We start from the raw sequence: 22,327 nt of genomic DNA on the forward strand, positions 1-22,327 counted from the left end.
CATATTTATACATAATCTGTATTCAATATATATCAATACACACATGTATAATATGTTTGTAAATGCATAGAAAAGAAGTCTGGGAAGATACAACTAACACTTGCTAGTAGTTACCTGCTGGCAAAGATTTGGGAGAATGCCAGACCTCACAGAATAAAGGGCTGCTAAGAATACTTGCATATATTTTAGAGTTTCTAGCTTTGCCTTATGCATTTTATTGTTCTTACAATTTAGAAAATAATGAAGGTTTTTCTAATAACACTTGATGGTTATTAATAAGAATTATTAACGAAGGCAGTAGAAACTCAGAAGATAATCAGTGTAAAAATTCCAGAGCCTTTCCTCCCATCTGCAGATCACATTCTCCATTTGCATCTTTAAAAAGGCAGAGACCAGAACTGGAAGGTTCTCCAACTCTACGTACTATTCATACAAAACAATGTGGCCACTAGAGGGGGAACGTCACACACAAAAGCGTTTTGAGTTGCCACTTCACAGAAAAACCGTTCCCACGTGTGGAGCCACAAGGCTAATGCCGAGAGACCGTCCAGAAGAGCGAAGAGCCCACAGCAGTAACCAATGTGCTCCAGCGTCTGGCTGGCCTAATATGTCCCGAAGCAAAGGCTTTCATTAAGAAATATAAAATGACAAATGTGAACGTGGTTTCCACACTCGTGTGGTTTATTTCCCCCCCACCAAACTATTTACAGACATCCTGGAACAGAAGCAATCGCAGAGCTGGAACTCTCTTTGCAAACAGTGTCAGCTCTGAGCCGAGCGAGCAGCAAGGGAGAGAGTAGACCCTGAGAAGCTGTAGCCGAGTCTCACAAACACCAGGGGGTTTCATCTTATCCAGGCCTCCCGTGTGCGTTTTCAGAGGCCATTTAACAAGCGTGGCACAGGACACTTGTGTTTCATTCTTCACACGTGGTCTCAGTCGTCTTTATCAGCTATACTCTTTACACAGATCGGAGCCTGGGACAAGTGGGCCGATCATGCGCCTTTTGATCTTATTTCCTGAGGAAGAATGTTTCCCACAGACCCAGGCTTCTCGCCTCTAAACAACTTCAAAATCACTTCTTTCTGAATCCATAATCACTTTGTAAAAAGAAGTGGCACATGCTGGGGCTTGGGGGTGGGGAAGGTGTGATGAAAGCACGCTTTTTGAAAAGGTTACCAACCAAATCTTAACCTTGGACATTTCATTACCACATTGAGAATAATGATTGCACTGACCTTCAAAGTTTGGAATCGACGTCAAGCAGGTCAAAGGTTCACACACAGATCACTTTATACTATTTTAACCCTCCTGCCTCGATTCTACCTTTTCTAGAAGAATTTCCACTTAATTTTCAAAATCTGAATAGGTTCAGGAACTTGTCCCAAGTCACAATACTAGCAAGTGGCAGGACAAGAATTGAAGCCTGGACAGTCTGGCTCCGGCGTCCACGCTCATAATCACTAAACCATCCTGCCCCTCATTCCGTGTCTTTCTCCCTTGAGGCCCCCTCCCGGTAATCTCCCCTCTACAGCCTCCCCCCCACCTCAAAGGCACAATAAAACTGCAGATTTAACACTACAGTAGAGAGAACAGAAGTCAGAAGAAGGGTGAGTCCTGGTTCTGCCTCATTCAGCCATGTTACCCGGGCACCTTGCAAACACTCTGAGTCCTAGTTTCCTAAGAATGGACGTAGGACAATCATGATTCACAGCAAAACGAAGACAAAATCCACCAAGAGAAAGTGAGCTGTTTCATGACAGCAACACTGACGTCTGTCATGGGCTTTATCATACAGCCACCATCTAAGGGGGCAGGCGGTGACATGCAGGGTCCATGTCACCTCCAGCAGAGGCTGCAACAGTGGGGAACCTTACAGTACATATTGCAAAGTCCTTTTGGGGGAGTCCTATATCAAAGTCATTCCAACGACAACAACTGAAGAGATTATAGGGGCACCCTTCCATGTCATTTAAAAGTAAATAAATAAAATTATATTTGGCAAGTGTCTGGAGCAGAGGAAAACTGTGGACTCCAAATAAGCAACCACAAAGGGCCCTCCTCACAGGCCCCAAACTAAATGCAGGTGACCCTTTTATCAGCGCCACCTGACCAGGCAGCTTATCTCTTTTCCCCTGACAGTCTGCCAGCTGGTTTCACTTTTCCCCTCAGCCTTGATTCAGCGCTTCTCACGTTACCCTGATGAGGTGCCCAACTGACATGTTGGAAAGAGCAGCTCTGATCCGTCTTCCATTTCCTCAGCAAAGAAAACAAGGAGTTTGTCAAGCATGGCCGGGACCCAGGGGCGGGAGAGCAATGATATCCGACCGTCAATGGCTGTGAAACGGAACCGCCTGCCTTCCTGACAACTGTGACTAATTCCAAAGGCCCAACCAGCCTTCTCAAAACGATGACTGGGGTCAGTTACCATTTGGGGGCAGATGAGAATCTGAGCTGACGCTGAAAAATTCCACCCCTCGGTGCTATTCCCCAGAATTTTCCAATCCAAAATAGGGCAAGTTTCAGAAAGGAGCGTTTCTCATTTTACCACTTACCTGAATATTATCTGTAACGGTTTGGCTTAATCAAAAGATTAATTAGACTCCTGCTCTAATGGTCCGAACACAAGAGTCAGAGGAAGTCAGTTCTGGCAGCTGCCCCGGCTCCTCTCAGCCTCTTGGAGTTTGTCATTTCCATGGGGTTTTAAGCATCTGAAACGACAGAGGCCAACTTTCCCTAATAGCACGACGGATTCTGGCAAACCTGTGGAAACAAGGCCTGCTCTGGAGTAGTTTCTACTGCAGAGAATAAGTTTAACACATGCAATGAAACCAACAGTCAAGACACTGACATTTCTGCTCGTCTTCGGTATCAGGCTGCAAACTTCGTAGTAAGTATTTAAGTTAATAGAAATGGGCTGTCCAGGCGCTGCTGAGATTCCCAGCGGCTGTGAGCATTGCCGGTGGGAGGGGTGGGGATGGAGTGGCAGCGCCCAGGTGAGATGGTGCTCGTGGGCCACTGCCCTTCCTCACACTTGGACATTCCTAACCGGTACACTACTTACATGATTAGTCATTTTTCCAATAGAAATATATGGAATTTTTGTGCTTCATGAAATGAGTCGACTTTTCATCATCTAGGCTGAGAGCGGCACCCACAGGCTGGATCTGGCTGCAGAAGCAATTTATTAGGTCTTCACAGTGTTTGGGATTTTTCCATCTGAATTGGTTGCCAACCCGAAGAGCTCAGAAGCCTTCACACGAACATGTGGGTGTACAACTACTCTTGGAAAGTGGACGAACGCGCAGTTCTGGGCCCATTTGTGTGGCAGCACTGGGCGAGAGCAGAGTGGCTGCAACCCCTTCAAAACGGACATCACTCACCCTCACACTGCGTGAGCCAGGCTCTGTACCACTGGCCCCTCCAAACAGCAGCCAGCAGGTTAACTTCCTAAGAGAAGTAGTGCCGCTGGGAAGGTTAGTGCTTGTTGGAAGGTAGGAAGAAGTGCATGCAAAATACCATTTTATAAAGACAAAAAGAAACCCCCCACTAGCCTCTTGCGTGAACTGCCTGAAGTCTCCGAACAGAAAACACCATATTTCCACGTTTTTTATCAAGATACTCCTTTCATTAACTCAGCTGTGGAGTGTACCCCTGGCAACAATTCTGCATGTGGCTTGAAAACATGGTGTTTTCACAAGGTGATTAGCAAGAGGACTAGAATGCTGAGCTTCTCGTGGAGGAGAGGCCACTGCCTCGTTTTCTGTCGACAACAGAATTCTCAGTAAAGACAGTCTGTGGACAATAGAATTTACCAAGACACTAGTTTGCAGTCACTGCTCCATCATACCCCAGCCCAGATAAACACTTACTGAACAGCACCTTCCATTTCTTATTGCCCTGAAGGGTCAAATGGACAACACTGATGCCTTGTCCAAAAAAAAAAAAAAAAAACATCAGGGAGGGGAGAGGAGGAAGACAAAGAAAAAATGTCTAAATTGATGCAGATCTGTGTATTCCACTTTAAGCTGTAGGCTGAACCACACAAAGTTTGAGGCATCAATGCAATTTGACGCTTTCCAACAAGGAAAAGTGACTGTGGGTCGTGGTACCACCACCATCAGTCTTTGTTCCCTGCCGCTTTCTAATCATGTTTGCACGGTTTTGTGAAAGAAGGTATGACTTGCTTCCCTCTCAGCTCACCATGTACACCCCTGATGATAAATTAAGATTGTCCAGGATTCGGGATGAAGGCAGATTTGAAAACAAACCTCAAATTCCCTCCACGCTTCAGTGAGGCAGGAAATAAAGAGTTAGAAGCACAGATCCAACAAAAGTGCTCCTTGCAAAACAAACAAACAAAAGCTGAGCGTGCAGATAAAGATGCTGCAAAGACACTACCCACAGCCCTTTAAAAAACGATCGAGGAAGAAGTCTACACATGGATGAGATTTCGACTTTTGATGCAGGTTGGCTCCATCAAAAGCAAACGCCTTCAAGGGGCCCAGCGTTGAAGGCAGCAAGGCTGTGATCTGGCTACAGAGGCCACTGGAGGTTTAAGTGAGCTACTGGTTTTATTAGGAGAGCTGTTCTTTTGTCGGTGCTCTACTTACAAAGTTCCTTCAGTTTTGAGTGGTCTGCCTTTAGCCCTATGTGTCCTTTATGTCCCCTACTTTTTGCATGCAATTTTGCAGGAGATGAGGTCCTTCAGGAATGCATAGATGGCACTAAAGCTGAAACATCATACTGTCATCTTGTTGGCCTGTTCATATGTTGATATGCAATGTTATGCAGTGTAGTGGTCACAGCTGTCTGTAGTTTGGTGCACTCTTTGGTTGGTAATATAGAAATGTGGTTCTGAAATGAAGGGCTTGTTAAGATTTTGTTTAAAATGCTTTCTAATATTATGCAGCTGCTAAAAATGCAATTCTAAAAACAAAGCCAAAACACACCAAAAATATTTATGCTGTGTAACATTAATTAACAAGAGAAGACTTCAAAATATACACAGTAAAAATATAACCATGTATAAAAAAACATAAGCAGGTGGGAGGTAACAAGTAAAAACAAAAATTCTACTGAGTACTGGTAACTTTAAGAATAAGATACGTACCTTATATTCTACATTAGCTTTTTCAATTAAGCAAATTTTTGCTTGTTTTGCTTGGAATTAATCATCAATTGGTGAAAGTTCATAGTGAGACATTTCACATCCACAAACTGACAGATTAATAAATGCCTCAACACCCTGGCAACACAACTATTTTTCACAACAAATGTTTTGATGTTAGGAGGCTATACATAAACTGGCAATCAAGTGTCAGTTGAACACTTACGAACATTATTTTACTTACTTTCTGAACAACCAACAAAGAGGAGCCACTTCTTTCAAATGACAGGCTAGAAATGTCTCAGGGGTCTTCTAGGGCTGGGGGATCAGGATGGAGTCCTGATGACAGGGACCTCTGGTGAAAAGCCATCACTCTAAAACAAGGGGCTTTCCTGGCATGTGAAGCAGCTGTCGGATTTCACAGGCTCACCCACGCACCCAGGCAACACCCTTGACGTTGCCTCCTCTACTCAGGCATGAAGCAGCCAGGTCATAGTAAGGTTCCCTGCAGAACAGCCTTGCTCTTGGGAATAAAAATTGCCACAGACTGCTCACGTGTCAAAGTTATCAAGTCGCTAATGGACACGAAAGTTTTCTAGCAAATAAAACACACACTTATCACAAAGTCATTTCTTTAAAACACACTGAGGAAAACACAAAAGAGACCAATGAGCGTGAAGGATGATTTAGCAGGTACCAGTTTATTTGACACAGTGCATGATTCAAAGCATCCGATATCCCACAGCCAACTCGATTTCCTACATCCCTGTTACAAAACACTGCATACCCTGCGTGTATTTCATTCAAGGTTCTTGTTCCTTCTCTCCTGCATCTGATTGTTCCACGTACCACACGTTTCGCATCCACCGAAGGCTTATGGGAGAGAGGGAAATACGGCTTATAACTGCCCCCTGAACCAAAGGCACTTAATATTAAAAGATAAAGCACAGTTGAGTCACCCCACAGACATCCCTGTGTGTGCAGAGAGCGGACTTGAGCGCACCCGTCACTGGCCCACGTGGGATTCATCACAACAATGCAACAGACACTCATGTCCTTAAAAAACAAAGTGCAGTATGAATATAAAGCGTCGTCACCGCCGCCCCCCCCCCATCCTTTTCTGGAAATAACACATCAGAGAACTTTACATAATTAATATCACCCAGGTTCACACATGGAAAAAAACAGCTCAAAAATAATCTGTCATAAATTCTCACTATGAAATCACAATAGAATCTGAGCTAGTCATAGAATTTGAGGTGCAGAGAGCCTCAGCGGTCCTGGATCGAGGTCAGGGGGAGACCCTGAGGTGTCACCCCAGGGGCAGAGCTGGGGGAGAACGCAGGCCTCCTGAAGCCGAGCTCTGGGTCCCCCCACCCAGTCCTCTTGGAAAAGGCTCTGCAAAGTGAATCATGGCGATGAGCTCCGGAAATGCACCACCGAGAAAGCGGGACGCAGGTTGGCGACCTGGTCTCCCCAGGGGGTTCCTCTGGCCACTGGGCGGGTATGACCCCACCTGGGGCGGGAACTCCGTGGCCTCGCCGTCCCGAGGGAAGCGCAGCGCAGGTCACACGCGCCCTCCTCTCCTCCTTGGCGCTTAGCCGGCGCTGGGCGGGCGGTCGGCGGCGCAGCGGAAGCCCAGGTTGGACGCGGAGCTGTCGGGCGTGTTCTGGCTGCGGGCGGCGCAGCGGTACCTGTAGCAGTAGGACTGCGGAGAGGGGAGACGTGAGCGCCGGCAGCCGCGCGCCTCACCGGGCGCCCGAGCACCGGCCCAGCGCGGCGCGCGCCCCTGGACGCGCCCGGCTCCCACGCCCGCGCCTGCACCGCGCGGCTGTTCCCAAGGGCAGGCGGCGGCTCCGAGTTCAGCACAGACTACAGACACGCTCGCCGCGAAACACGAGGTGCTGGTGTCAGCACGACTTCGCACAGTGAGACGTTACCCAGCCGCGGTCACACAACTTACGTCACATCCATGTTACACGAGTCAGCAGCCATTAAAAACCATGTTTTTATGTAATAGTTAAAGACACGGAATATTTGCACGATACGTTAAATTAAAAAAGTCAGAATACAGAACTCTGTATGAGGTACATAATTACATGTGCTGAAGATAAAAGACCGGAAGATTCGAAACGGCACCTCGATACAAACAGGAGTGACCCTCGGGCAGTGGAGTTCCAAATTTCCAACACTGAGTCTATGATGAATGAGCTCAAAAAATGTCTGGAGGTTTTGTTAGAAACAGAGTCAAGGGTCTTGGAGCTGGCAAACTGGGCCCACAGCGAGGCAACGCCCAGAAGTGCTCCAAGAAGGAAGAGAAGCTCAAGGGCTTGGAGCCAAAAGTACATCCTTGAGAAGCAGCAGCCCTGCATCCTTAGCACTAGGATTGGTCCAGGGTGGTGTCAGTCGGGATGATGGATGCCAAGTGGTCCGGGAGACGGGTGCTGGGAGGTCTGGCCAGTCCCGGTGGTCGGGACAGTGGCTGCCAGGTGTGTGTGTAGGTGAGTCCTTCAGAGGGTAACCAGAGGGCTACCTGGAGGCCCACGTGTATATCCAGGCATTGACACAGGAATGGAATGTGCAAAAAAGTTTAAGTTCCCAGGTGAGTTAGTACTAGAATGGAGTCCATCCTCATGCCTCAACCCTAGTGATGTTAATCATTTTTGCCATTTGGTCAAGGCGACTCCATTATATACTGTGTTTCCCCAAAAATAAGACCTAGCCGGACAATCAGCTCTAATGCATCTTTTGAAGAAAAAATTAATGTAAGACTCGGTCTTATTTTACTATAATATAAGACCAGATATAATAGTATAGTATAGTATAGTATAGTATAGTATAGTATAATATAATACCGGGTCTTATATTAATTTTTGCTCCAAAAGACGCATTAGAGCTGATTGTCTGGCTAGGTCTTATTTTCAGGGAAACATGGTACATTCACTATCTTCACTCTTTCCTCACACAGATTACTGTTATAATTCGAAAAGTTATTTTACATTTACAGTAGTATTTGACATTAAACCAAGTGATAAAGCTTAATGGCAACTGAGAAAAATATTAATTCAGAGCAACATTAAGACACGATTTCACACCTGGCAAAGTGGCAACCACTGAGCCACAGGCCTAGAAATGTCCAGAGGAGGAAGGGTTGTGGAAAACGTTTTTTTCAATATGGTGCACTGGGAGTTTAAATCATAACTGATAAAGCTACACATTGGTGTGTGTGTGTGTGGGGGGTGGGTTTAGCGTCTGTTTCTTTTGCAGGAGCAGAGTCCAAGCACACAAATGCCCATGGACATCGAGCGCCTGGCACAGGCCAGGCATTGTGCCAGGTAGCACATTTATCTGAGAGTTCACTTGATTTTAACAGCCCGAGAACTTAAATACATCACCGAGATGACAGAGTTGTGACAGGAAGTGGACTCAAACTCAGGTCTCACTGTGCACTGGCCTCCCTGGCGAGACTGTGTGCTAGATGTAAGGTATCACATCCCACTCTCGTCCCCACCCCCCGACATCCATCCTGCAGGCACACACAGACCTGCACAAGTAAGAAAGCCTAACATGGCCCCAGCCACCCAGTAGGTACTCAGTGAATAACCGCAGATTACTTGATTTGAATATTTCGAAAGTTTCCATATTTCAAAAATAACCATGCGCAGAACTCTTAGGTCCTAGGATTGCTCTTCAAAGTAAGAGAGAATGACTACTTGTCCTGTGTACCATGTGTACCAACCCTGGGTTGGCCCAGGGGAACTCCAGTCCCCGCCCGCTGGTTAAAGAAGCTGCACAAATCATCATGGGGAATAGCTTACGGACTCATGAAGGAGAGACCCTTTGTGGGGGGAGAATAGGTCAGCACAAAAGAGGCAGTTGTTTTTCTTAACTCTTATTACTCTCCTTTCTTTCCCAGAAGTTGAATGTTTCCAATCTTCATAGAACCTATCGAAAGCTGACACAGGAGTTTCCCGGGGCACTTCCACCATAAAAAGAAAGACGGTACTTTACCTTCTGTAGATGGTGAAACAATAGCAACAATTTTCTCATTTTCCCTGGGGCCACTGAGAAACCTAACATGTTACCAATATCCGGCAGGCGAAGGAAAGATGAATAAAAAACATGCCTGAGAGAACGAAAAACACGGATGGCATCGGCTACAACCTGTGACTGGCATGCGATGGAAGCTCTAAAATGACTAGAGGTGACCACGCAGAAGGATGCAGCAGAAGCCTCGTCCCCTACCCCTGGGCTGCCGTGAGGCGACACTGTGCTGGTACTTCTAGAGTCAAGCTGGGGGGTGAGTAGGCCTGGGCCCCATGCTCCCAAGTCCTGGGGGAGGCAGGCAGCCAGACTAACTGCTGCCCATAACTGTTCCATAACTAACTGAACCACACCTGGCAAGAAACGACCAAGCGTTTCCTGATTGCCCGCCATGCACACCCACAGCGACGGCCGAGTCTAGGCATGGGAGCGGACATGGGTTACACATCAAACGGCAACAAAACACTCCAGGGCCAGAAGGTTCTGAGGTTATTACTAATTCATGTGAAGGGACGTCCCTTGTAGAATTACAAGACTTTTGGAAGGCAGTACTTGGCCGAGAGGGATTTACACGACTCTGGGCGGCAGTGGTCTCCTGATTTTAGCAGACATAGTAACAGCCAGGACAGCGTGTTTCAATACCTATTCCTGAACCACCACCCAGAGATTCTGACTCAGGAAGTCGGGTGTGGGTCCAAAATTGGCGTTTCTAACAAGCTTCTAGGTGCTGTGCCACTGGGCCCATGGGACACAATTTCAGTAGCACTGATTTACAGGATTTAGAAAGGAGAAAAGACAGTGCCCTTAGTGGAGAAAACAGTGATATCAGAGGCATGAAAATGGAAAAACTCAGGCAAGTTAAGAAGATATCAAGGCCCTGCCTGATCCCGTCAGAGCGTGGTTTATTTCTCATTGACTTTGAGAGTTTACAACATGCTCCATGCTGTTCTGCGCACAAGGGATACAGTGCGAACAACACAGGTGATGATCTGTAATCAGGAAGCTTCCAGAAGCAGTCGGACAATAAATAACCCTGTAAATTACAGGCTGTTTCCGGGAGTGGTCAGCTTGGAAGAAAGTAAAACAGGGAGTGAGGGCCAGGCATGACTAGGTGGGGACTTGAGATAAAGTGGCCTGGGAAGGCCTCTCTGTGGGGGCACCATGCAAGCTGAGTTGCCCAAAGGTTTGGACAATGAGAATTCCAGGCAAAAGCAATGGCTGGCAGAAAGCTGATAAATGATAAAATGCAGGAAACTCGGGTAGATAAAAAGGACGCCATCAAGTTACAGGCGGTTGTCTCAGTGGAAAGAGGAATTGGGGCTTGATACAAATGGAAATCGTGACAAACATTTTGCAAATTTACTCACCAGGCAAAATCTAAGACTCATTAGCTATTTAATCTTCGGGAAAGCCTTCCTGAATCTGTTCCCTAATTGATAAAATGGGGCTCTTAATGGAATGTTAAATGCTCCATCTTATCTTTACGTAAAAAAGTAAAGCACTAGACACGCGGAGGCACTGGAGCTGTTCCTTTCTGATGAACATGACACTCCAGTACAGAAAGGAACGCAGCCTGTCTTCTCTGACCTCTGCGGGTTAACGTGCTTCCTCACTGAAACAGAAGCACGAGCCAGCTTCTCCGCAGGTCTTCGCCATCTTGTTTTGCAAAGATGATATGCTTGCCAGCAGCTGAATGTGGGTCTACACTTACTATGCAAATGCAAAACTTATTTGCTGTACAAATGGGAAGTTGGGGGATACCTCTGCTGATAAGGCACAGGGCTGAGGGCTTTGTGAGATGGCATGTTTCTCTATGGAACTTATCTCTCAAATCACATAACAAACTTTTAAAATAAGATGCTGTTCATGTGCACAAAACACAGGCTGTAACAACTCTGATGCACTGTTCAGAAGGGTTCTGAGGCTGTAACATAAGACAGTAGAAAAGAGAGCCATGAGATCCCGTGTAAGATGTTTCCCACAGCCGTGTTTGAAGCCCCTGGTACATACAGAATAATTCCATTTGGGGAAGGAAAAAAAGTGCACCGAAAAGTTTGGTAGAATACTGTTAATAGTTTCCTTTAGGAAAGAGGGCAAATGATTTTGTTTTCATTTATACGTTTATTATTTATTTTCTAATTTTCAATGCAATGAAAATGTTTTGTTTGTATAACGAAAAAGCTTAAAATCAGTAACAACAAAAAGAGCTAGTCCTTTATTAGATCACAGCAGTCCCTAAAATCTTCTCTTAACATAAATGGCTGTGAAGAACTAAACCCTAAAAGAAAGTCTCACTACAAGTTGGTGTAAGAGGTCACGACCATCATATGAGAAACCAGTCAATTTACATCATCATTCCACTTCACACGACTCATTCACTCAGCAAACATTAACCAATAAGTAGTTCATTTTAAATTCCAATAATAGGTAACTAATGGAATACATAATTAAAGAGGAAAATGGCCTGATTTTAAACGTCCTCATTGCTCTTTTTTTCCAACTCTACTTTTAGCACCAGCAATGGTTATTAATGATGTTAGATCTCAGAGTGGCTGAAATATGGGTCATTTTATTAATTAAGAACAGAGGTAGTGGGAAGGACCTGCTTAGCCCTATTTCATCAAAATGGCTAATTACCGTATGAAATTGATCTCAGTATCTGTGCTAAGAATGTGATCCTGGACTCAAGAACAATCCACTTAAGATAATGACCTACCAGCCTTGGGGCTTTGAAGGCAAGTGGGACAGCAACGCAGTTTTTATGAGAGGAAGACTTTTAGGGACAAAGGAAAGCTTTAAGGCAAGTGTAGCTCATTATAAACAAAATCATTATTAAAAAATCACACAGCAGAACCTAAGTCTCTTGATTTCCCACACATTGACACTAGATCAATTCCTTTTGCTGGTAATCTTGCTATAAAATGGTGGGAAGGTGAGGATTTCCTCAGTGTTGTGGGTTGAGCTAAAGACCTCACAGGGATTAATTTAACAACAGTCAAGGACAACAACTAATATTTCTTGAGTACTTACTATGTGAACTATCCCAAGAACTTCACATATATTAATTCACTTCTCCCGCCCAATAGTCCTATGGGTCAGTAGTATTGGTATCTGACTTGTATATAGGAGGAAAAACGGAGGCACAGGGATGCTAACTGTGTCACATGGCGGACAAATGGTAGATCCAGCCTTACAGACGTTTCAATCCCATTCCAGAGTCCGTACCCTTAACCTGAACCTATGTTGCCTCATAGATTTTCTTTCTGTGCCCTCATCTCCTTGTTGAAACTGTACTTTGGATGGACTTTCAAAAAGTTATGAATAATCATCAGAGATTATTTCAGTCATGCAAACTGGCCCTGGCCTATGATCAAAAGTAAGTCACTTTCTAAGCAAGGTGATTTTTTTCAAAATGAAGTACATTATTCTTTCTTTGTTTTGATTTTCACCTACGCCTTAAGAATTACCAGGACTCTGCCTATCTAGTTAGGAGTTGATTAGTTACATCCTTATTCAAAAGGGAAGTAGGGAAAAAGCAATCTAATTACAATAAAGATGATGGTTAAGAAAGACGGTGTTAATAGCAACTTTTATCATGAGCTGGGCACTGTACCAAGTGCTCATATACCTGGTCCATTCCTTCGTCATGAGAAACTTACAGTAGGTGCAACGATGATGTCATTTTACAAACGTGGGAACTGAGGCTTAGAAAGATTAAGCACCAAAGGTCACCAACTAGCAAGGAGCAGCTACAGAACTGCAACCTAGATCTAATTCCAGAGTCCACACCTTAACAATTTAGTTATAGCTGCCACTTTTAATCTACTGGAAAGGAGAAGTGCTCTGAAAGTAATTCACAACCAACACTGTGCTGTTTTCCTGGTATTCTCTGTTCTGGAATGTTCTCTTCATCCTTCTGAGTCTGACTAAATTAAAACTTACCCTTCAGGTAGACTAAAAATAGTTAAATATGCATACCATAAACTCTAAATCAATCCTTAAAATTTTAAAACAAAGAGCTATAGCTAAGAAGCCAAAGGAGAGAAGTAGAGTGATAAATAAAAAAATAAAAAATAAATACTTAATCCAAAAGAAGTCAAAAGGGGGGGGGGGGGAGAGAAAAAGAAACAAAGAACAGATGAGACAAAAAGAAAAACAAAGATCAAAATGGCAAATTTAAACCCAATCATATAAATCACATTAAATGTAAATGGTCTAAACAGCCAATGAAAAGGCAGATTATGCCAATAAATTCAATAACTCAGATGAAATGGACAAATTCCTTGAAAGACACAAACTCATAGATATTAATCAAGAAAAAACAGATAATCTGAATGACTCTGCAGTTATCAACTAAATTAAAATTATGGTTAAACTCTAGGCCCAAATGGTCTCAGCAGAATTCTATAACATTTAAGGAAGAAATAGCTAGTTCTACATGAACTTGTCTAGAAAATTTAAGATGAGGGAATATTTTCCAATTCAATCTATGAAGCCAGCAATACATTGATACCAAAACCAGAGAAGAAAACTGACCAATAACCATCATGAACATAAATACAAAAATGCTCAACATCAAATCCAAAATATATAAAAAGGATAATACCTCAGTTATAACTAAGTGGATGTAATCCAGAAAGGCAAGGATGGTTTAACATTTGAAAATTTAAAATCAATGAATGTAATTCACTATATTAACAGTCTGAAAAAAAAACAAACACATAAACATCTCAATAGCTACAGACAAAGCATCTGGCAAAATCCATATCCCTTTCAGGTAAACACTCTCAAAAAACTAGGAATAGAAGGAAACTTCCTCAAGCAGATAAAGGCCATCTTTGAAAACACTGCAGCTAATATCAAATTTAATTTTGAAAAGTTGACTGTTTATCCCCTAAAATTCTTAACTCAAAAATGAGGTAAGAATGTCTGTCCTCCCCACTCCTATTCAACACTGTATTCGAGATTCTACATAAAGCAATACAGCAAGAAAAAAATAATAAAAGTCATCCAGATTAAAAAGGAAAACGTAAAATTGTCCATATTCACCACCTATGTAAAAAAATCCAATAGAAACTACAGAAACATTACTCATAGATGAGTTTAACAACGCTGCAGGGCATCAGATAAATATACAAAAACCAATTGTACCATGTAAATGTATTTATTAACAACAAATATTAAGTTAAAACATATTTTAAAAGAATAAACTAGGAAGCCTATAAAAATACAGACTTAAAATAAGCAAATAAACAAGAGATGTTAAACCAGACACATTCATGTGCATGGCACTGGCATATTTTAGTGTTCATGCTTAAAATGTTTTTTATACACTTCATTTTTCTCCATTGTTTCTTGAAGAAAACTCTTCTGGTCCTCAATTCTTACATAGTAAATGGAATCCCAATTAAGAAAAGTGCCATAGGTCAGAGACATAACTGGTGGAAATTAGGATTTTGAGATACTATTGTGCAAAGAGAGAGTCACATGTTTTTCATGGACGTCTAGCTCCCCAGCAAGAGGATTCAGATACTCTTGTAGTAACAGTTTGAACTAGAGAAAAAAATCTGGGACTAAAGACTGATGTGTATATATGAACATTTACAAGTACTGGGACAGCCTGGGACAAGGCTTTTAACTTAAAATTAGAATTTTAAAGATAAATTTGTCCACATCTTGTTACAAATGTGGGTGTACAGCATATAGTGAACTCAACTCTATGAACTTCCACCCAAATAACTGGATTAAAAATTCTAAGAAATGCAAAAGAGAAACACACCTCCGAACTCACATATATACATAATCTAAAGAGGTCCTCTTTAGGCCAGTGGTTCCCAAACTTTGCTGTGTGTTATCATCACCTTGAGAGTTTTAATTTCCTGATGCCCAGGTCACATTCCAGAAAAATCAAATCAGAAAGAAGCGAGAGGAAACAGGCATCTGTATTTTTATAGATCCCAGATGACTAATGTGCAATCAAGTCTGAGCAGCACTGTTTTAAGGCAAAGTTTAACAAAGCCGCCATTATCAAATTAGTAACTCAATTGGGAGCCATTAAAGGTGGCTGTAAGTCTCTAATTGCCTGGACTGACTAAATTACCTTGGGAAGTGTCTTGTAATAACAATTTGCAAAATGCCATCTTTGCACAGGAATAAAAAGACAGAAGCTGAAGATACTAAAAATATATGACTTAAAGGAAAAAAGGGAGCGAAGTGGCATTCGATTTCCAAACTCCTTACAACGGTTACTCATGAGACACCGAGTCACTTCGACTAACCAAGAACAGGCAGCTCTGACACTGAAATCTCGGCCCAAAGAGCAGAAACTCTCTCTGAGGTTGATGCCTGTTTCAAAGCACTCTATGCCTGGGACACCTGGAATGTTTCCATTCCACACAATCCACCCTCCACTTATAACTCTCACCTAAATCTCAAAGGAAAATCCAGAAATTTACAGGGGTCTCAAATAAAACAAGGGCATTACTCCAGACTTACATGCTGGAAAAGGTACCATAGACCTGGTTCATGGACAGGCGTCTCTCAAACAGTCAAGATGCAACAGACATCTTGGAATTCGGTTGCCAACAGGTCACTCGCAACCTCTGCTTCCTGTACCACGTTTCCCCGCACCTGTGCCCAAACTTGAGCTGATTAGCCTACTTTCCTTCTGGCTTCACTGGGGACAGGTATGTGTTAGCGGAAGTGGGGGGGAACATCTGGGAGCTACTGTTTATCGCGGATCTTAAACCTGCTGTTACAACACCAAAAGAGTTTAATGACTTGACTTACCTTATGGCACATGTAGGAGCCACCTTTCTTCACCCGGTCTTTCCCAGAAGGGGGGCCTTTCTGCGGAGGGAGAGAACTCGTTAGTCCAGAGAGCACAGGTGCCCCTCACACAGTGGGACACAGTAGAGTCCATTTCAGTCCAACCAGCTCTCTCGTGGCATTTCTGCCCCTGGGCCTTGCAGCTGCACCCATGTCCCCCGCCCCGTCCCGAATGCCCACCTCTCTAAATCCTATCCACCTTCTAAGGTCCGGCTCAAGGTCCCCTCCTTGGTGAAACCTTCATGACCCCGTACACAACCCCACCTCTACACCCCTCCAGCACGTCTCATTTCGCATGGGATGACGAATCAGCTGCCTGGCGGAGTCTCCTACATCACTGCCCCAGGCTGACACGCAAATGTATCCTGTATTTAGCCAATCATAATCGGCTTGCTCAACTAGACAGGCGAGCCTCTCTGAGTTAGATTTTTACAATCCTACTATGCGAGACCTAATAAACCCTTTGCTGACTGGCTGAATTTGCTTTTTATCTCAAAATAATTTTAGGTCAGATTTATTGGCATAATTTACATACAGTAAACTTTTTAACCTTCTTAAATGCACACTTCTGATGAGTTTTGGCAAATGTAACCACCACCACAATGAAAACATAGAATGTAGTTTATCTTTTCAAAATGATTTACATGGGGCTCACTACGAGACAAGCATGGTTCTAAGTACTTTGCAAATATTATAACAACTCGCATCATCTCCATAACATCTTCTGAGGCAGGTTAAGCAAGTGGCAGAGGATGGATTTACAGGCAGCCTGGCTCCCGAGTCCACTGCTCCCAGTTTAGAGACCAGGAGAGCAGGAGAAGGGGCTGGAGTCAGAAAACAACCAGCCAAGGGGTGAGACTGTCTTTTCTAGGGAGAGCTTTGGATACAAGTACAATGGAAATGAACATCCGGAAGCTTTAGTTACCAGAATTAGAGTCTCAGCATCATGCGAAGAGCATCTACCAGGTCCAGACAAGCTCCCACAAACCAGAACCACACCTGGGAAGGCTAAGGGAACTAGTAGGATTCCTCGCTTTTCCTTTGTTATGCAAAAAGTCAGCTAACCATACAGCCGCCTGCTCGTGGTTTACTGAAAACAACAGAGGTCCCATAATACCTCCTATCTTACTTAGTTCTCCTTTTTTCCTTGTCAACTACCTATTGTCAAAGGCCCAGCCATAAGTGGCATTAGTTAGAGGAACCACATTTTCTCCAAGCCTGGCTAATACACTGACTTGCAAATAACAACAATGTGGGCAGAAGTCTGTGTTTTCTAAGCATTTCCAGGTACTTAAAAATGGTCACAGACTGAGCCCCTGGCTTGTCTTCATTCAGCTGTTGAGCCCATTCACGCTTTCACTTTGGTTATTCTATTTTTTGATTATAAAATTTGCATTTAGTTTTCATTTATATCTTCTATTTCTTTTCTGAAGCTTTCTATTTTTCGTTTGTTTTTTGTTTTTTTGTTTCAAGCACCTTCATAATGGCTCACTGAAGTATTTTTGTCATGGCTGCTTTAAAATCTTTGGCAGGTAATCCTAATATTTCTGTCACCTTTGTGTTAGCATCTATTGAATGTCTTTTTTTCATTTAGTTTGGTATCTTCCTGGTTCTTGATATGACAAATGATTATTCAATTGAAACCCGGATAGTCTTTCATTATGTTACAAGACTCTGGATCTTACTTAAACGTCCGTTTTAGCTAACTTTCTATACCACCACATGGGCAGTGCAGAGGAGGGAGACATTTCATTACTGATAGGTGGAAACAGAAGTCCAGGTTCCCTGCTCAACCCCCACTGACCTCCAAAGGCATTTCGTTACTTATTGCTGGATGGAGGTGAAAGTTCCAGCTCCCCACATGGTCTCCACTTACAACACAGTGGGGGGGGGGCTCATTACTTCAGGGCAATGATGAAAGTCCTGGCTCCCTAATTGACCTTCTCTGACACCACCCTGGCAGGGGTATCATGGCACCTCAATAAGGCCTCATTAGGGTGCTAGTCTAGGCTCCCCACCTGGCCTTCACAGGCATGGGTGGGAACACGGTGTTTTCTTGTGGTGTGTGGAGTGGTTACTACCTAAAATTTTCTATATTGCTAGACTGTACCTTTCCTACTTGCTCCTTCAGCTACAGATAGCAGGCTTTTACTGGGACTTTTTATCTACATCCATTGGCATTTGTGGGTTGATGGCTTCTTCAGTTCCAAGACTGGGACATGTGGGGCAATGAGAAAATCCATGGAACTCACCACCAGGTGATTCCTAGGGTCCCACGGTCTTCAACTACTCTGCCTGCCTTCTTCCCACCTTTTCAGGGTCTTCTTCTGTTTCTTTCATATGTAGTGTCTACAGTTTCAATGGTATTTAGTGGGGAGAATAGGAAAATGAACATCTACTCCATTTACCCAGAACCAGAAGTCAGACCTCCTTCATCTTCATCTTTTAAAGAACAGTTTTGCTGGATATACAATTCTTAGTTGATAGTTGGATTTTTTCAGCACTTTGAATATATCACCCCACCATCTTCTGGCTTCCATTGTTTCTGATGAGAAATGAGCCATTCATCACTTATTGTTGCCCTGGATGTAATAAGGTGTTTTTCTCTTGCTGCTTTCCAGATTTCCTCTTTGTTACTCAACAGTGTAACTCTGGTTTATCTAGGGGTATTTCTCCTTGTGATTATCTTAGTTGAAGTTCATTGAATTTCTTGGATCTGTAGATAAGTTTCATCACATTTGGTAAGTATTTAGATCACTTCTTCAAAAACGTCTTGTCCCTTTCTCTCACTCCCTTTCCATCTGGGACTCCTATTATTACACTTGTGTTGGAATTATGTTGAAATGTTTAATGTTGTAGCACAGGATTTTGTTGATTTGTCTAGTTGTGGAGGGCGCAGCTCAGCTCCAGGTCCAGTTGCCGTTGTTAGTTGCAGGGGGTGCAGCCCACCATCCCTTGTGGGAGTCAAACCAGCAACCTTGTGGTTGAGAGGACGCGCTACAACCAACTGAGCCATCTGGGAGCTCAGCTACAGCTCAGCTCAAGGTTCCGTGTTCAATCTTAGTTGCAGGGGGCACTGCCCACCATCCCTTGCAGGAGTCGAACCTGCAACCTTGTGGTTGAGAGCCCACTGTCCCATGTGGGAATCGAACCAGCAGCCCTTGGTGCTAGGAGCACGGAGCTCTAACCACCTGAGCCACCGGGCCGGCCAAGTTCATTGATTCTTTCTTCTACAAATTCTAACCTGATATTGAGTTCATCTAAGGAACTTTTCATTTCAGTTATTACATTTATCAATTCTAGAAATTTCACTTGGTTGTTCACTTTTTTTTAATCACTTCCACTTGTTGGTTACGAATCCCTATTTGTTGACCCACACTGTATTTTCTACTAATTCTTTGAATAACAGCTGCTTTTAAGTCTTTCTTAAATCCAACATCTGGGCATACTCAGAATCAGTTTCTATTCAACTAATCTTTTTTCTTAGTATGGGTCACACTTCCCTGTTAGTTTGCATGTTCATTATTTTTAAGGTAAAAACTAGATATCTAGATTATTTATATACACACACACATATATATGTATAATAGCAACTTTAAAGTCACTGTGTAAGGTCAAATCTCTATAGTAAATTCCTTATTGCATACACACTAGTAGTTCTACTTCTGACTGAAGCAGGATACAGTTAGTAATTGTTGAAGCTGAGTTGTACATTCTCTCTACTCTTACTTATTAGCATTTCCATAACAAAATCCTAAAACAAAAACCCTCTTATACTCATATATGCTAATATAGGCAAAGACTCTCCTTATTAAAAAAAGTCATTAAAGAACTATTAACAACACTGCCTAAGGAGGAAAGAAAGGAGAGGTTGGGAGACAAGGGTGTGAGCTTTTCACCTTTTGAAATTCACATTCATGAACTGTCTATTCATTTTTCAATTAAAAGAAAGGAACACATTCAGTGCAATGAAAGGCTCTAGCACGTATTGGTTCTGCTTCAGTGACACTCAGAGATGATATTGTTTATTAAAATTGAAAAGCAACTTTTATTTTGCATTTACTATCTCCTCATCATAATCAGTTCTTACTACTAAATCGCACAGTACATGTTTCAAAGCAGGAAACAAGGGTTGGCCTCTGAAAAGGGATTAACCACCACATCAGACTCTCTTTTCACCCCCGTCATCCTTTCAGGACTCCAGTAAGTGCAGCACCAGACCAACGCTATGCAAGTGCCTGCTGACTGTTCACCTTTCAGCCATGGTCAGAGTGTGGGCAGGTCTGCAAAGACTCTTCGCTTTAAAAATATTAAGACTATTCCTTTTAACCCGAAAGGGAACCCAAGCCGAACGGAAAAGTTGGGGACAGTGGCTTTACTCCTGGATGACAAGATCCAGGTTGCTTGAAATCAGAAGATGCCTTTGAAATGAGCGACTCCAGAAGCTCCCAGCTGAGCTCTTTGGATCTAAGAAAAGAGAAATGGAATCTCTGGACTTGTACACGATTTCAAAGAGACTTTTAAAAGATCTCATAAATTTAGCTATGAAAAAGCTGCTCTGGCGAAACAAAAAAGATGTCCTTTAGGCCCTATGACTTTCTTTCCTTACCAACATCATTTCTCACCATCACCCCCAGGACAGTAAGTTTCTCATGCCCCCCTACTCATCCCAGTGAGACACTTGATTCTTTCTGCCTAATGTGCCCGTCCCCACTGTTCATGAAACTCCTATTCATCTTGCAAGATCCACCTCAAGTGTTTTAATGAAGAGCACGGGCTCTGGAGTCAGCTACCTGCCCGAGTTCAAGTCATGGCTCCGACACCAGTTGAGAGACTGGTCTAGTTAGGTAACCCCTCTATGTCCCAGCTCCTCCCCTGAAAAATGCAGACGATAACAGTTCCTACTTCACTGGGTTGATGTGGGATTAAATGAGATAATTCATATAAACCACTTAGCAAGAACCACAGAAGTCGCTTGACCCAGTTTTCCTAAGGCCAAACCCCCAAAGGGAGTCCGAGTTCTATTAAAACAGCTGACATGTTAACAACCCTGTAGAAGTAAGACAGATTACTGTGTATTACAATGAAATTCACATAACTTATCACAGCATGCACAGGTTGTCACCACAGCATCAGATTCAGCAGGACACAAATATTTTAATGATAAAACCAGCACAAAAACATTCTGGGGGCTATAGAAAGAGTGGCGTGAACTTCACCTCAAGAAGCTTTTAAAGGTCTGAAAATGTGATTTGCCTTTGTCCTACTTTCTCTCCGCTGGCAAGTTCAAATGATACCACAAACAACTCAGCAGAACACTGAAATTCATTATTTTCAATAGGAAAACAATTGCTAGCTTTTATTTAATAGCCATTTCGGAGAAGACATAGCAATCCTGGGAATAGCTTAGTGTTTTAAATATTGTTTCCACCTGCAGATTAGATACTACTTAAGACCAACCAATGATAACACTAATAGCTTTGACAAAGCAATGGAAACCCAGGCAGGGATCAAATCAGGAAAGGTCATACCTCTCCTTAGCGTCGTCCTCAGTATCATCACATTCTACCCATCTGCTCAAGCTAGAATCCTGACAAGTAATTCTCAATTCCTCCTCTCCCTCACCCCCACATCCAGCTGGTCTGATGAGTTCTACCTTCAAAGCAGATCTTTAACCGATGGCAGCTATCATCTCCATGGTAACCACCCTGGTCCAAACCATCATTTCTCACCTGGACTAGGACAACAGCCTCCTAACAGGTCTTGCAGCTTCCAAAATGGTACCGAGTAGGAGGACAATAGTATTTGTAGAATAAATAAAAGACTATGCCATTGTGAAAGAAGCAAGAGAAAAAAAAATACATACTGTATGATTCCATTGATCTAAAACTCTAAAAAGTACAAACGAATCTACTGTCACAGAAAGCAGATCAGTAACGCTTGGGTGTGGGAGACAGGGAGGGGTAGGACGGCGGAATCACCAAGGGACACACAGGAACTTTTGGGTGATGGATGTGTTCACTACCTAGACTGTGGTGGTTTCATGAATTGTGGTGGGTTTTGGGATCAGTACATACACATAAATGGTAAAACTGTACACTTTAGATGTACAATTTACACCAATTATACCACAACAAAGCTGGGGGTTTTTAATGAAAATAAACAAAAAAGATGGTGTTTTTAATAAAACATAGTGTGGGATTTGCTTCAAATAACCCACAGGAGGAGGGGAGCAGGGATGAGTAGGTAGAACTATAGATAAAACGAGATCACCACGAGTTGATAAATTATTAAACCTGGTTACTAAGGACATGGGGGTTCAATACACTATTCTCTTGTTTTGCATG

At 43.1% G+C, this 22,327-nt stretch overlaps 1 protein-coding gene across 11 annotated transcripts in view; it reads right to left on the minus strand.

Annotated features, from left to right (window-relative positions):
• Positions 1-22,327, minus strand: part of SUMF1 (sulfatase modifying factor 1) — a 277,240-nt gene that overhangs the window by 199,772 nt on the left and 55,141 nt on the right. For 7 of the 11 annotated variants that reach the window (XM_074312228.1, XM_074312230.1, XM_074312224.1 and 4 more), the window contains one exon: positions 15,942-16,001. In XM_074312228.1, coding sequence (XP_074168329.1) covers positions 15,942-16,001 — 60 coding nt within the window. Of the gene's footprint in view, positions 1-5,788; positions 6,817-9,024; positions 10,220-10,253; positions 11,077-13,935; positions 15,783-15,941; positions 16,002-22,327 lie in introns of those variants that run through there. The other 4 variants (XM_074312227.1, XM_019723726.2, XM_019723722.2 and 1 more) reach the window with 4 other exon arrangements.

Source organism: Rhinolophus sinicus, linkage group LG10, assembly GCF_036562045.2.
Source record: "Rhinolophus sinicus isolate RSC01 linkage group LG10, ASM3656204v1, whole genome shotgun sequence".
Lineage (NCBI taxonomy): Eukaryota > Metazoa > Chordata > Mammalia > Chiroptera > Rhinolophidae > Rhinolophus > Rhinolophus sinicus.